Raw genomic sequence first — 16,919 nt, 5'->3', positions numbered from 1 at the left:
GAAAAGATCATTGACAAACCTTTAGCTAGACTGATAAGGAAAGAAAGAGAGAAGACTGAAAACACTAGACTCAGAAATGAAGAGACATTACTACCAATCTTACAGAAATAGAAAGGAGTATAAAGAAATACTATGATTGGTACACCAATGGCAATAAGACAGATAACTTCGATGACATGGACAAATTCCCAGAAAGACACAAACTACCAAACCAATTCAAGAAGAAACATACAGTGGGGAGGGTATAGCTCAAGTGATAGAGCTCTTGCTTAGCATGCACGAGGTCCTGGGTTCAACCCCCAGTACCTCGCCCAAATATAAATAAATAAATAAACCTAATTTCCCCCTCCTCATAAAACAAACAAACAAAGAGGAAACACACAATTTTGAATAGACCTATAAGAAGTAAAAGTTAGTAATCAAAAATTACCTACAGAGAAAAACTTAGGTCCAGAGGGCCTCACTGCTGAATTTTACCCAATATTTAAAGAACTAATATCAATTCTTCACAAGTCCTTTCAAAAAATAGAAGATGAGAGAACACTTCCCAACTCATTTTATGAGGCCAGTACTACCTTGATATTAAAACCAGACAAAGACAGCACAAGAAAGGGAAACTACAGATTAATATCTTCTGAATATGGATAAAGAAATCCTGAACAAATACTATCAAACTAAATCCAGCAACATATAAAAAGAATTACACACTGTAATCAACTGGGATTTATCCCAGAATGCAAGGTTGTTTCCACATCAGAAAATCAGTTAATGCAATGCATCACATTAATACATAAAAAACAAAGGTCTCACGATTATCTCAACTGACACACACAAAAAAAGCATATGAAAAAATCCAATGCCCTTTTATGATTTAAAAAAAAAACCAGAAAACTAGGACTATAAGAGAACTTCTTCAACCTGATAAAGGGCTTCTATTAAAAAAACAAACCTGTCATACTTAATGGTGAAAGATTGGATACTTGCCCCTAACATCAGAGAGAAGACAAGGATGTCCACTCTTACCATTTCTGTTAAAATTTGACTAGAGTTTCTAACCAAAGCAATTAGGCAAGAGAAAGAAATAAAAGGCATCCATATTGGAAAGGAAGAAGTAAAACCATCTTTATTGGCAGATGACACAATCTTGTATATAGAAAATCCTAAGGAATCCCTAAAAAACTATCATAACTAATAAACGAGTTCAGCAGGTTTGCAGCATACAAAGTCAACATAGAAAAATCATGTGCATTTCTACCTACTTGCAATGAGCAATATGAAAATGAAACTAACAAGACAAGTCCATACACAATGGCATCAAAAAGAATAAAATGCCTAGGGATAAACTTAGCAAAAGAATTACAAAGCTTGTATCTGAAAAGTATAAAACATCGTTGAAAGAAATTAATGAAGATCCAATTAATTGGAAAAGCATTCTACACTCATAGATTAAAAGACTTAATTTAGTTAAGATGGAAATACTCCCAAAATGATCTACAGATTCAATGCAATCTCTATCAGAATTCCAGTTGAATGCTTTATAGAAATTGACCAGTTGATTTTTTTCAAGTTAATGGAAACAAGTCTTTATTAAGTAACTTTTCGTATCAGAAAAATTAAACTCCTATAATCCTCTTTAGAGCAAATACATGGTATCAATGCTTTGGCCATCTTAAATTAAAGGCCCTTCATCATAAAATACGTGGTTTTGAACTTTACTCAAATTGAATTTATAATCCTTACCACTTCCCTACGCATATATGAAAAAAGTGTAGTAAAATTTGCAAGTACTAAACTATATTGATAGTTGATAAGGAATTTCCAGAACAGCCAAAATAATCTTACAGAAAAAGAACAAAGTAGGAGGACTCACGTTAACCTGATTTCAAAACTTACTGCAAACATACGCTAATCAAAGTTTTGTGGTACTGGCATAAAAATAGACATACAAACCAATGGAACAGAATTCAAAGTCTGGAAGTAAGCCCACACACCTATAACCAATTGATTTTTCCAGCAACTTTGCCGAAACTAATGAGGAAAAAATGGTCTCTTCATCAAATGTTGCTGGAACAACTGGAAATCAACATGCAAAGGAATGGATTTAAGTCCCGGCCTCACACCATATGTAAAAATTAGCTCCAAAGGCATCAAATGTAAGATGTAAGAGCTAACACTATAAAACTCTTAGACAACAACAGAGGAGTAAGTCTTCACTTACTGGATTTGGCAAAAGATTCTTTGAAATGACACCAGACACATGAGCAGCAAAACAAATTTACTTTCCACATTATTTGTGTAGAGAAATGTTTTACTAAGCAACAGAATTCAAGAATATTGAAAAATCCTTGCAGGTCAACTCTGCATCGGAGGGGGTGATTGTACTTTGTTACAGAATGTTCAGTAATTGATGCCCATACTTATTTTGTCAAGACATTGAAAAGAGTTAAAATGTGTTCAGTAAGGAAAGGCGACCCTCCAATGTGTTTAGTCTGATGTGTTTAAAATATTAAGATATGCATTGATTATCCAAAAAAAGGATATTATAAGGGGCATTTCTGTCCCCAGTAAAGGTGGATAGGTAAGGTGCTATGTGCTTCTGTTCAGGATAACCTGTCTTAAGGAGAAAAAGGTTCTAGAAAGAGAGAGCTTTGCCTTTGTTTTCAGATGTTGCTGTGGCCAGCTGACCAACCAGCATATTCCCCCTCTGCCAAGTGTAACATCCAGCAAAAATGGAGAGGAAAACAAACAGGTGGAGACTCAACCCGAAAAATGGTCTGTCGGCAAACACACCCAGAGCTACCCAACGGATTCCTATGGGATTCTTGAATTCCAGGGGGGCGGATGCTCCAATAAAGCCATGGTAAGAGAGGCCTTGGGAAGGGATGCCCCAGAGTCCGCAGCCTCCATCAGAGGCCCAGCCTCTCAGACTCCCAGACTGCAGACACCTGTGTCTATTTTCGGGGATGTGACTCAATCCTCCTAGATACTTCATTGCAAAGGGAAGAAATCTATCTGCACTTTCGACTTTTTAGTTGTGAGGTTTGGAAACTGGGCACTAGGATAAAGAACATGTAACGTCTTTTAAATCCATATCAAGATGGTGAATCCACAGGGGGGAAGGTATACCTGAATGGTAAAGCACATGCTTAGCCTGCATGAGATCCTGGGTTCAATCCCAAGTACCTCCATTTAAAAAAAATTAAATAAATAAACCTAATTATCTCCCCAACAAAAAAAAATGAAAAAAAAATTGGGAAAAAAAAAAAAGATTGTGAATCCACAGGTCACAGTCCAGCCCAACTCTGAAACCATACTTATCACTCTGGCTCCAATGATGAGAGATGAATTAGGTTATTGGATTTTTAGGGTTGTTTGGGGTTTTGTTTTTCATAACTGTGGACATTTAACCCACTTTAAATGGGTGAGGAGTGTCTGGAAATATTTCCCTCTGAAGTCCATCCACCGCCTCCCTGGGCCTGTGTTCAGCTGGCCCAAGAAGACCAAGGTCTTTCACATTTGCGTGTAAACAGGGAGTGTCCTCGGCCTTTCTGACGAGCCCTGCCAGAGGGGGAGGCATCAGCACTGTGAGCCCTTTCAGCTAATTCTGAATAGGACTCCCACGTCCCCGGTCAGACCATTTTTGCTGTTTCATTTTATTTCACCGGCCTGTCATCATTGTTCAGATGAAATGTGGTTGTGTTCCAAATACCACACCATAGGGGCCTTTGGAAAGGCCCCCTGCATCCCAGCCTGGACACAAAAAAGTAGTTTATAGGTCCAAGGCATCCAACCATTAACCTCGCTCAAGCCCGGATGTTGGCCCGGGATCCCCATTCCCAGCACCCACTCAGCGCGACCAGTGGACCACTCCCTCAGCAAAGTCCTGTCCAACCTCTGGAGCCACATTCTAGCTGAGCCAGCTTTGGAATTGATGCCTTCAAGATTAGGGCCGCCAAGTAAAATACAGGACATCCAGTTATATTTAAACTTCAGGAAAGCCAATGGATAACTTTTTAGCATAAGTCTGTCCCAAATACTGCATGAGGCATACTCACACTGCAACATTTTTCATTGTGCACATAATATTCCAGTTTCACTGGGCATTCTGTCTTTTTATTTGTTAAAGCTGGCCACCCTTCACAGTTCCTTTCCATTGCTTGGCTGCAGACTCGCACAAAGGGTCCCAAGCCCCTCTGGAGAGAAAGCCAGCAGCTGCTGCTCAGAGACGAGCAGTAGCCCTGTTCCCTCCGACATGAGAATAAGGTGGCCATAACCAAGAACAGGTCTGGGGAGGGTAGAGCTCAGTGGTACAACGTGCTTAGCATGCACAAGGTCCTGGGTTCAATCCCCCAGTACCTTCATTTAAAAAAAATATTTTAATGTATTTTTTTAATTTATTAAAAATGATTTTTTTAAATGAGACATTATTTAAAAAACAAAAAAACCGAAGAACATATGCTGAGACCCACACACTTTTTTGCAGTACATCCGGGTGTCCCATGACACCAAGCCGGATTCACTGCTTCATCTCATGGTGAGAGACTGGCAGCTGGAACTCCCCAAGCTCTTAATATCTGTGCACGGAGGCCTCCAGAACTTTGAGATGCAGCCCAAGCTGAAACAGGTCTTTGGGAAAGGTCTGATCAAGGCTGCCATGACCACCGGGGCCTGGATCTTCACTGGGGGTGTCAGCACCGGTAAGAGCAGGTCCTCTCCCCTTGCTGTCAGCAGACAGACCCAGAGCTCATTGTGGCTTCCAAAGAGCTTTTGGATAATTAAGATAAAAAAAAAAAAAGAAAACCATATGGGGGGGGGGAGGCGGTGGTTTAGCTCAGTAGTAGATCACATGGGTGGCATGCACAAGGTCCTGGGTTCAATCCCCAGCACCTCCATGAAAAAAAAATACAGTATCCTGGTAATATTAATAGGAGAAATGAAACCTTTATTCAGTGGCTCATTTTTCATTTTGGTATGATGGTGAGAATCGTCAGCATTTCTGGCCCTCCTACGTGTCATTCCTGGAACTGAGCCCTGTACAAGCCTCGTTTTCACTGAGGCCCCCGAGTCCTTTCCCCATCCTATAGGGGAGGGAACTGAGGCACAGAGAGGTTGAGGGACATGCCAGGCAGTCTGACTCTCAACTTTAGTTGAAGGCAGCCAAGACACCCCTGTAACTTCCATCCTCAGGTCTTGGAAACATGTAAAGGAAATCCTGGCACAGTTGCTTGGGTTTCTGGTTTTGTTTTCCCTTTTCTAGGAGCTAATGCAGGATGACTAGCCAGGACGAGCTGAGATTTTCAGTATAGTTTCTTTTAATGATGAAGACTGTGATGTCCCAACCCTGTTCTGTAGGGAATGGAATGGCTGGTGAAGGGGTCCCTAAAGTTCATGAATAGTGTTTTGATGGGAGGTAAGGGGCCTACAGGTATGACTCATGGCTGCTCCCAGGTGTCATCAGCCACGTGGGGGATGCCTTGAAAGACCACTCGTCCAAGTCCAGAGGCCGGGTCTGTGCCATCGGAATTGCTCCCTGGGGCATCGTGGAGAATAAGGAAGACCTGGTTGGAAAGGATGTAAGTGTTTTCTACCCAGACATTGGCTGTTTGTAGAAATCCATCTTTATTTGGATGTAATTGTAGATTTCACCATTTGGCTATTACAAATAAAGCTGCCATATAGAAGACTTAAACAGACATTTCTTCAGTGAAGACTTCCAGATGGCCAACAGGCACATGAGAAGATGCTCAAAATCACTAATTATCAGATAAATGCAAATTAAAACTACACTGAGGTATCACCTTACACTGATCAGAATGGCCATCATTAAAAAGCCCACAAACAATAAATGCTAGAGAGGGTGTGGAGAAAAGGGAACCCTCCTACGCTGTTGGTGGGAATGTAAATTGGTGCAGCCACTACGGAAAACAGTATGGAGATTCCTTTAAAAACTAAAGATAAACTTACCGTATGATCCATCAATCCCTCTCCTGGGCATATATCTGAAGAAAATGCTAATTCAAAAAGATACATGCACTCCAGTGTTCACAGAGGCACTATTTACAATAGCCAAGACATGGAAGCAACCTAAATGTCCATCGACAGATGACTAGATGAAGAAGCTGTGGTATAAAATATACAATGGAGTATTACTCAGTCATACACAAGAATAAAATAATGCCATTTGCAGCAACATGGATGGACCTAGAGATTATCATACTAAGGGAAGTGAGTAGGAAGACAAATATCATATGGTATCACTTATTTTTGGAATCTAAAAAAATGATACAAATGAACTTATGTACGAAACAGAAACAGACTCACAGACATAAAACAAATTGATGGTTACCAAATGGGGGAAAGGGGTAAATTAGGAGTTTGGGATTAGCAGATACAAACTATTATATATAAAATAGGTAAACAACAAAGTCCTACTGTATAGCACAGGGAACCATATTGAATAGCTTGTAATAACTAGAATATGAAAAGGAATATATGTGTGTATAACTGAATCACTATGCTGTACTGTATGCCTGAAACTAACACATTATAAATCAACTATACTTCAATTAAAACAAAAACAAAAACAAATAAAGATGCTATAAGCATTTCTGTACAGGATTTTGTATTAACGTAAGTTTTTTATTTCTCTGCGACAAATGTCTAGGATTGCACTTGCTGGGTCATAATTATCTCAGATATTTGGTTGTCTTTATCAAAAATCTTTTTTTTCTAATTTAATATAAACATTTGCAAAAAACAAAGGACCCTTCAATGGAGAGGCTAAGAAAGTGAGAGTAGGCTTAAGTGCGCAATTTGATGAAGCAGTCACTGCACATCTGTGTATTCCTGCTTCCTCTGTTAGTTCTCTGTAAGTTCTGCAGCTCTGATTTGTGTTGTGCCTTCTGTCAGGTAACACGTGTGTACCAGACCATGTCCAACCCTCTGAGCAAGCTCTCTGTGCTCAACAACTCCCACACGCACTTCATCCTGGCCGACAACGGCACGGTGGGCAAGTACGGTGCCGAGGTGAAGCTGCGGAGGCAGCTGGAAAAGCACATCTCCCTGCAGAAGATCAACACCAGTAAGTTCTGGCGAGGGCCACGGGCACTGGGCTGCTGCGAAAGCCAGACTGAAAAGGAAACTATCGGACGGTATTTAGAGCCTTAACCCCAATTCTTGTTTGATTGTCTGGAGATGACTCAGTGAGACCTTAGCTACCTACCAAATCATGCTTATTGAGCTACACTGTGATGCTTTGCCCCAAGTTCACAAGGAGAGTGGACCCGAGAAACAGCCCTGCAGCTGTGTTCTTGGTGATGGGACCACGCCAACCAGTGGTTCTCATTCCTTGTGATTACTGTCATACTTGTTAAATGTCTGAACAGGAAACACATTCCTCACTTAAAGACTTAGTATGATTCCTTCTATCAACGAAGTACTCTGTGATCATTAAATATCTCTGTAACTCTGGGTCTCACACAGACTAAGATGGGCCAGGTGGGGAAGTCTCTGGAAAGGCTGGCAGGAGCCGTCTGCTCCCAATAGGACAACCCTCCCCCTGTGCTGGTCCAGGGGGCACGGCCCTACAGGGAAGCTGCCACTGTCCAGAGGATGCTGAGGTCAAGCTAAAGAAAAAGGAATAAACCTCAGCCAGATGAAACGATCATAACAACTGGTTAGAATTAAAATAAAACCGGTGTCGTTTCTTGGCACATGTTTATACTCCAGCAATTCTTATTGCCAAGCAATTGTCGAATGATCCTAAGAATTATTTTGTTGTAACCATGACTGGTAAGATTGGGAAAGACAACCCAGGCCTGCGAAATGCTCATCATAAGTCATAATTAAAGGGACTGTGAGGCTGCATAAGTGGTAAGAACGAGGTGGCCTGTATGAGGAGTTGTGGGTTTCCGGGGGTCAGCTCCCTGGCTGATGGCTCTCACATTTCGCCTGTCCTGGCCATGTGCGTGTTCACAACACCCAGCCTCCCCTGGCTGTGTGACTTGTGGGCTTCCCTTTGTCATCCTTTGCCCAGGGCTCTGAGTGGGGCAGGGACAGCAAAGGGGTGCTCAGTCGTCACCTCCCACAGCACGGAGCTTCAGGGGTCCAGCCTCAACCACGAAGAACCAGCTCTCCGCTGTCCCTAGGAAAGGTGATTTGGCCACTGTAGTCCTGAAGATCTAGAATGCCAGGCCTTGCTGGGGTTGGACATCTGAAGGGCGGGGTCCATGTCGTCTTGGCCAGGGCTTGCCCGGCACAGAGCAGACCCTCAACACATAACTGCTGCAATGAATCCACCAGAGATTACTCTGGGAGGAGGTGGTAAAGTTTTTCAAAATATTTAAGAGCTCCTGACTGTTGAAATGCATTGTGGAAGCAAACCAGAAACTCTGAATTCCCCCACTTGAAATTCTTAGAACTTCTTCCAACAGGGCTGACAGATTTTATCTGAAGGCCTTCAGAACCGTGAGACCAGGGACATGTCTCCTATTTGCCATCTGTTAACGTTGATCGAATAACTTCCAACACAACAAATGGACTCCTGGTGAAACATGCTCAGAATATAGTCTGTTGTGTCCAGTTTGGTGTGAAATTAGGAAGTAGGCAAATTGGTCTCTGCTGTTCCTCCCCTCCCACTACCTTCCCTCTCCAGAATCTCAGCTTCTTGTGATGCTCCTTCTTCCCAGAGTCCACCCTTCTGGTTCTTCCACCAAAAGTTAGCTTGTCCTGGAGGGCAGCTATAGCTCAGTGGTAGAGAGTGCATGCCTAGCATACATGAGTTCCTGGGTTCAATCCCTGGTACCTCCACCAAAAGTGGTAAATAAATAGAAAAACCTAATTATTTCCCCCCCAAAAGATTAAAAATTAAAAAAAAAATTTTTTAAGTTAGCTTGTCCTACCATGTTCCCAAAAAGTCCTATTACCCATTAGAGACAGCAGGAGGACTCTGGGGACAAATTATTAACTGACAGGCTAATGATGGTCCATGGACCTGCCTTTTGAGATGACTCACTGCCTGTTCCAGGCACTGGAGGTAGAATCAGCCACTACTACAATATTCCACATTTATCCACCACTTGAGGTTTACAAAATACCTTGAGAGCCAATCATTTTCTTATCTTACCCTTTATACCTATTGCTCCTTTAGGAGGTAGAAGAGGCACACTAATGATTCACCTTTTATGGATGACCCTCTGTAGTTCAGGGCAGCCTGGTGATTGGCCCCACGTCTTCAGGCTAATACATGAGAGGCCAGGCATTGAACGAAGCTCAGCTGGCGCTGGTCCAGATACCTCTCACCGTGTCATTCTTTAAGGGACAGACACCCAGGGTGGAAATCTTACCTGGGGCAGGGAAGTAGGCAGGTTTGTTGGGTTTTTTTGGGGGGTTTTTTTTTTTTTTTGGTTTTTTTTTTTTTGGTTTTGAGGCAGGGGAGGTAATTAACTAGATTTATATATCTTTAGAGGAGGTACTGGGGATTGAACCCAGGACCTCATGCATGCTAAGCACGCACTCTACCACACGAGCTATGCTCTACAACTCGAGCTCTACTCTCCCCACCAGTAGGCGGGTATTCTTTTAGCAAGAAGAATCTTCAGTGTTTCTCACATCTCACCTTGAAGTAGCCCGTCAACCAGGTGAGTTACACGTGGAGTTTAATCACACATGATCTGGAAAGTTCGTAATTTTTAGGCTCTGGTTTTTCCAATAAAGTCATAATGTGGGGTTTGAATAAAAGAATGAAAGCAGCCATCACATCCTAAGTTCCCCCAGGTCTCCCGGTGAACACTAAGTCCACATAAGCATTCACCCAGGCACAAAGGTTTTCCTCTTTGCCATGTTTCAGAGGGAGTGAGCGGGTGGGGTTGTGACCGTGGTCTGAGTGTGCATGCGGTGTGTGTTGCAGGACTGGGGCAGGGTGTGCCCGTCGTGGCCCTCGTGGTGGAAGGGGGTCCTAATGTGGTTTCCATCGTCTTGGAATATCTCCGAGAAGACCCTCCAGTCCCCGTGGTGGTCTGCGACGGCAGCGGCCGGGCTTCGGACATCCTGTCTTTCGCACACAAGTGCTCCGAAGAAGGCGGGTAGGATTTCTGACATGTTTCAAAGGGTGGGTCTTCAACTTCCCAGAGGAAATCATGATCCATTTAGCCATCCCAAAAACACAAAATGGAAAAGATTTACTAGCTCTCCTCTCCCACTTCCCAAGATCAGCATGTGAGGAAGCTCTCAGGACCATGATGTTTCTTACAAATTCCTTCTCGGTGGGGGAGATACGCTCTCTTCCAACTCCATTTTCCCTTATAAGGTTTTCAACAAGCCTGGAATTTAGGACTAGTGTGAACGTAATTTTTGACCATAGTCCCTTTTTGTCTTCCAACCCAGGATATCCTCCAATGGTAAAGTCCCAAATCAAAGATACCAGATGGACCTAAAGAAGTCTGATTTATTCATGCACAGATTTCACTTGTGTGGTTTTCTTCTCTTTCGCTTTTCCCCTGAACAGGATAATCAATGACTCCCTCAGGGACCAGCTTCTCGTTACCGTTCAGAAAACATTTAATTACAACAAGGCACAGTCACATCAGCTGCTGGCAGTTATAATGGAGTGCATGAAAAAGAAAGAACTCGTAAGTGTCGTGAGTTGATTTCCAAACCAGCATCACGTAGAGAGAATTCAGTTTCCTTTCTAATTCTGCCCATATGTGTGCAGGATCGAGTAGTTTAAATTTTAGTTCACCCTTTTCCAAGAGGTGCTTTCCAGATCCTGACCCGACTGGCAGTTCGGTCCGTGGGAGGGAGGCAGGGTAAGAACAGGTAGATCCTCTTCAGAGGAGGGACCGAGGTGCTTTCAGATCCTGTAAATGTCAGGTGACGTCAGGCTACCTCCCACCAATTCTGAGGCTCATGATATCAATCAGATTTAAAGCATTGAGCAGGGACATATACCATGATTTTCGGTGTGCACATACAATTCTACACTTCATTTTCCAAATACACTAATACGTCCCACTCTTTACCCCTTTGATTATGCTTATAAGGACTAGGCACTCTGGTGGCACACAGAAGAGAGCCTCTTCAAAATTCTAAATCTGGGGAGAGGGAAATAGTTCAGTGGCAGGGCATGCTTAGCATGCATGAGGTCCTGGGTTCAATCCCCAGTATCTCCACTAGAAAAAAAATTTTCAATTAAAGAAAAAAAATGTTCTCTGTAGCAACAAATACCATCAGCAAAGTGAAACAGACAAACTATAGACTGGGAAAAAAATTCTGAATCTACAAGTTTCCTACAAACACATCAAATCTGAGTAAAGATGATTTTGTCACCTCGGTTAGGCATTTAGATATTGGAGTCTACATCCACTGATTGGGCTCCCTTGGCTCCAGAGGGGGTAAATAATAAAATAAGACCCAGGCAAGGGTTCCAAATCCAGGATGAGCGATACTTTCACTGATGGAAATCCAAAGCTCCTGATGTAAAATTGTTTTGCTCTCCCGGTCACCTGGTTAAACTCAGCCCCCGTGTTTCTACTTTTAACAACTTTCCAACTCTCCCTCCCATTTTCCACTTTGCTTTACTTGGTCTTTTGACGATTAACTTGTTTTCAGGTCACTGTATTTCGAATGGGTTCTGAGGGTCAGCAAGACATCGAGATGGCGATTTTAACCGCCCTGCTGAAAGGTGAGCTCTCAGGAAAGGGTGACTCCTGTCCTTCTAGTGCTGGCCTCCCCGGGACTCCTTGCATGGCTGGGAAACCCCTCTCCCTCTCCTCCTGCCGGGAACTGTGTCTATTGGTGGTGGAACCCAGCAGCCAGGCTGCCTAGATCTCAGTACACAGCTCCAGTAAAAAGGTGAGGCTCAAATGGGTTTCTTGGGAGGGGTCTTTTCCATGGGGACACATGGACCATGATGGGCTGAAGTCAAGGACCAGTTTCCGTTGGCAACTAGTTCATTACAGGTTTGAACTCACAGAGGGTAAATGTGAAACGATCTTTCATTTGCGATCCCGGTATCCTGCCGTGCCCTATCTGATTTCCCTAGCTTGCTCCTGACGACAGTCCCTGCCAGGGACAACCTGGCCACTCACAGGGTCACTCTAGAACACCCTTCCCCCTACCTCTCTTCTACATTGAGAAGGGGAGGGGCAGGGGCAGGAGGAAGGGGGAGGAGTCAGCTTCCAGGTGCCTGCCTGGGGGTGCATCTTTCAGTGATCAGGGCTGGCCCTCTTGGGCGGTGCTCCCCCTCGGCCTGGCCAATGTCTGGACAGCCCCAGGGCTCCTATCCTCTTGCAGATGAGGGTCCCAGAGTCCCTGGCTTCCTTCCAGTTCCTCCCAGGGAGACCATGCTGAGATGGCATGGAAAGAAGTTGCCTTCTCCCTGCCCCTAGGCAGCCCTTGAGAATACGAAGTCCTCAGCTTTGGGAACCTGAGTGATTACTCAGGGGGAGGAGAAAAAGCAGCCTGCTTAATCCTTAAGGCCGATGTTGCGCCCCAGGGCGGTCCAGGCCTGGAGTGAGAAATGCCCCGTTTCTGACCTTCCAGGAACGAACGCATCGGCTCCGGACCAGCTGAGCCTGGCGCTGGCTTGGAATCGCGTTGACATAGCTCGGAGCCAGATCTTTGTCTTTGGGCCCCGCTGGCCGGTGAGACTCGGTGTTTCTCAGTTCCTACCATTCCCCGTGACTGTGTACAGGTGATGTATTCATACGTCTTCCCTGGTGTCAGGATCTCAGGATGTTATCTGGAGCTTCTGATGCCCCAGCTGTAATCGTTAAGATTATCAGACGTTGCTATTCAACTTCAAAGAACCAGCAAGAAGTAAGAGTTGCTAGCACTAACTTCAGATTCAAACCAGTCTTCTTTTTTTTTTTTAATTTTTACTTTTTATTGAAATGTAGTTGATTTACAATGTTAGTTTCAGGTGTACAGCAAAGCAATTCAGTTATACACATACATACACATATATTTTCTTTTCAGGTTCTTTTCCATTATAGGTTATTACAAGATATTAAGTATAATTCCCTGTGCTATATAGTAGATCCTTATTGTTTATCTGTTTTATATATAGTAATGTGTGTATATGTTAATCTCAAACTCCTAATTTATCCTTGCCCCTCCTTTCCCCTTTGGTAACCATAGTTTTTTTCTATGTCCATGATCTAACCAGTGCTCCTGAAGTAAGAGCCACTGAATATTTCATCATTGCTGGTGAACATAGGGGTTTTTTTCCACCCTTTTAAAGAAAAAGAAGAAAGAAAATAGCTCATTAAAATGAAATATAATGATTGAACTGAAAGCATTAATGTTTCAAACTCTGTTTTATGAAACCCCAGTGGCCTACGGAACTCTGTGTGTGTGTGTGTTTGTGTGTGTGTGTGATCTTTGTATGTGGTTCTTGGGGTGTGGTGTGTATGTGTGTGGTTTGATGTATTGTGTGTGTCTCTGTGTGTAGCATGTGTACAGGGTGTGTGATGCGTGTGTGGATGGATGTGTGCCATGTGATGTAGGCTATGGTTTAGCATATGTGTGGTGCGTGGGATCTGTGTGTGTGGCATAAATATAAGGAAATTGATGTGTGCGCGTGTCTGTGTGTGCGTGCACGTGTGTGTGTGGCTGTACGTGAGTGTGGTGTAGGAGTGTGTGTGCATAATGAGCACGTGTGATCAGCAGCCCTTAGCGTCCCACTCCTTCAATCAAAGCAGCTTCTTTGATGGGTTTTGTAGATTGGGACTCAGGGTAAATTTTTGTTGTAAAAAGGGCTCTGTTCCTTCAAAAGGGGATTGGAATGTCTAGAGTTCATGTCAGGCCTGAAAAACTATATTTCTCAAAACAAGCTTGGCATATCACCACAAAATGCATTTCATTTTTCACAATTATCATAAATGTGGTTTGAAAAGCAAATCAAAAAGCAGAACATCCTGTAAAAGTGGAGCCCTTGTGCCCAATCTCCCAAAGGCATGTACGTAACTGTCTCCATGATCCGGTTTCCTGGCCTGTGCCTCCGTACGTTGATGGGTAGACATGTGATTAATCATCGGTAGACGTGTCCTTCAGTTCTCTACTCAGGAACAGAAAGAAGTAGCTCATTTGCACTGTCTGCCCTGCCTGCCCCTCCCAGGTTTGATAAATCTATGTTTAATTCTTTTATTGTCTTGATAGCTTTAAACCATCTGCATGTTTCATCAGCTTTAATCTCCCATGTTGTAAAATGAAGATGTTAGTAACTCTATCCTTGTCCTTCCTTTCCCGATACCGTCCACATCCCTGCTTCAATCAGCCTCACCTTTTCATGGAGGAGACAGTTAACATTTACATGTTGTTCTGGAATCCTCATTCAGGTCTGTTTACAGCTCACTCTTTCATAGGAGTCCTTTTTATTTTTATTTTTATTTTTATTTTTATTTTTATTTTTATTTTTATTTTTATTTTTTAACCATGTGATGGATATTTGCTTCCAGTTCTTGCCTGAGAACAATGAATAGTGTTGCTAGGAACATTTATGTGCAAGTTTTGTGTGGACATATGTTTCCATTTCTCTTCAGCAGATACATCTTTTCTTTAACACTCATCAATCCTGAGAGGAACAGGAGTTGGACAGGAAAGGGAATAAAGTTTTGGATAGAGAGATTAATCATACACTCAGTAAGGGAACTCGTTTTTACAGGGACTTGATTTCAGCAGCAGCAAATGGTAGAACTAAGCTCTTCTCTGACTTTCTTGAACCAAAACCCAACTTTTAAAAAACATTCTGTTTTTACTGACTCATCCACTTCACAAATGCTGGCCAACCACTCCCTGTGAGCCAAGCCCTATGCTAGGCTCTGGGAACACCTGGGTGACTAAAACAGAATGGCTACAGCCTTTACACGTTTCTCTGTGTGGTATTGGGTGGACATGGGGGAGGAAGGAGGCAGGTAGGAAGCAGGTAATCAACCAGATAAATACTGGATTGTAAATTGGAGTAAGTGCTAAGAAGGAAAATGCACATTTCCTTGAGAGAGAAGTGGGGGAACTAATTCTTATGGAGACACCAGGGAAGACCTTTCTGGTAAAGTGGAGCTAGCTAATTTGGGAATGGTTTAGCTGGGTATGTCATGCTCAGGGGCTCTAATGAGGCTGCAGCCCCGTCTCCCTATAGGCTAGGGCTGCATTCATTCGATAGCTTGACTGGGGCTGGAAGATCCACTTCAGGATGGCTCACTATATAGATGGTGAGTTCAGTCTGGCTGTTGACTAAGGGTATCAGTTCCTCCCCTTGTGGGTTATTGACAGGGCTGCTTGAACGCTTCACAATATGTGGTTAGCATTTTTTGCTTTTTCCTTCTGAACTTTTCCTTTGTTTTGGTTTGGTTTTTTCCAACTACTGTATCACCTTGTTTTTGCTTTGTTCCCAATTTTTTTATTGTGGTAAAAAATATTTAAGTGAAATTCACCATCTTAACCATTTTTAAGACTACAGTTCAGTGCTATTAAGTACATTTACATTGTTGTGCAACCATCACCACCACCATCCATCCACAGTACACTTTCTGTTTTACAAAACTGAAACTCTGCACCCATTAAACACTAACCCCGCATTTCCCTCCACCAGCCCTTGGCATCTCCTTCCTGCTTGTTGTCTCTATGAATTTAACTACTCTTATGTTCTTCATACAAGTAGAATTCTGCAATATTTATCCTTTTGTGATTGGCTGGTTTCACTGAACATAATGTCCTCCAGGTTCATCCATTCTGTGGCATGTGTTAGAGTTTCCTTCCTTTTTTAAGGCTTAACAATATTCCATTGTATGTATAGATCACATTTTGCTTATCCATTCAATTATTGATGGACACTTGGTTGCTTCTACCTTTTGGCTATTTTAAATAATGCTGCTCTGAATATGGGGGTACAAATGTCTCTTCAAGACCCTGTTTTCAATTCTTTGGGGCATATACCCAGATGTGGAATTGCAGGATCATAGGGTAATTCTATTTTTAATTTTTTGAGGAGCTGCTAAACTTTTCCATAGTTGCTGCACCATTTTACATTCCCTCCAATAGTGCACAGGGATTCCAATTTCTCCACATTCTAGCCAAATCTCATTGTTTTTAATAGGGTCATCCTAACAGGTGTGAGGTTGTATCTTATGGTGGTTTTGAGATAGATTGATAGATCGATAGATAGATAGGTCGATCACAGTGGAATAATACTCAGCCGTTAAAAAGAATGAAATAATGCCATTTGCAGCAACATGGATGGATCTAGATATTATTATACTAAGTGAGGTCACACAGAGAAAGACAAATATTATGATATCATCTATATGTGGAATTTAAAAGAATGACACAAATGAAGTTATTTACAAAACAGAAACAGACTCATAGGAAACAAACTGGTTACCAAAGGGGGAAGGTGGGGGAGAGATAAATTAGGAGTTTGGGATTTATACTAACTACTATATATAAAATATATAAAATAAATAAACAACAAAGTCCTATTGTATAGTACAGGGAATTCTAGTCAATACCTTGTAATAGTCTATAATGAAAAAGAATATGGAAAGGAATATATATATGGCAACTGAATCACTATACTGTGCAGAAACTAACACAACATTGTAAACCAACTATAGTTTATTGAAAAAAAGTCAACCACTTTTAGTACATAAATGCACTTTATCAGGCATGTAAGTAACAGTGGTCATGAGATCAGGGCTTTCTCCATCAGACAGCCGTGTGTGTGTGTGTGTGTGTGTGTGTGTGTGTGTGTGTGTACCCACAAGTAGGCGTGCCTGTGCACAAGTCTGTGCGTGGATGCACATGTTTGCAGGAAAGCACGTGAGCCCCTGTACCTGTGTGCGCACGCGCGCAGAGAGGAGGGGCGGTCCGTGCGCTTGTCCTGGGACCCCCGGGCAGCTTTGATATCTTTCCCGACTCTGCTT

The 16,919-nt window shown here is 42.7% G+C and overlaps 1 protein-coding gene across 3 annotated transcripts in view; it reads left to right on the top strand.

Annotated features, from left to right (window-relative positions):
• The first annotated feature begins 2,742 nt into the window (after positions 1-2,742).
• The window catches only part of TRPM1 (transient receptor potential cation channel subfamily M member 1), a 57,629-nt gene continuing 43,452 nt past the window's right edge, over positions 2,743-16,919 (top strand). For 2 of the 3 annotated variants that reach the window (XM_032469087.1, XM_032469088.1), the window contains exons 1-8: positions 2,750-2,860; positions 4,484-4,697; positions 5,449-5,573; positions 6,910-7,081; positions 9,908-10,082; positions 10,505-10,628; positions 11,608-11,680; positions 12,541-12,641. In XM_032469087.1, coding sequence (XP_032324978.1) covers positions 2,858-2,860; positions 4,484-4,697; positions 5,449-5,573; positions 6,910-7,081; positions 9,908-10,082; positions 10,505-10,628; positions 11,608-11,680; positions 12,541-12,641 — 987 coding nt within the window. In that variant the 5' untranslated portion in view covers positions 2,750-2,857. Of the gene's footprint in view, positions 2,861-4,483; positions 4,698-5,448; positions 5,574-6,909; positions 7,082-9,907; positions 10,083-10,504; positions 10,629-11,607; positions 11,681-12,540; positions 12,642-16,919 lie in introns of all 3 variants that reach the window. The other variant, XM_032469089.1, reaches the window with a different exon arrangement.

Source organism: Camelus ferus, chromosome 27 (assembly GCF_009834535.1).
Source record: "Camelus ferus isolate YT-003-E chromosome 27, BCGSAC_Cfer_1.0, whole genome shotgun sequence".
NCBI classification, from domain to species: Eukaryota; Metazoa; Chordata; class Mammalia; order Artiodactyla; family Camelidae; genus Camelus; species Camelus ferus.
This window is presented reverse-complemented; position numbering and strand designations above follow the sequence as displayed.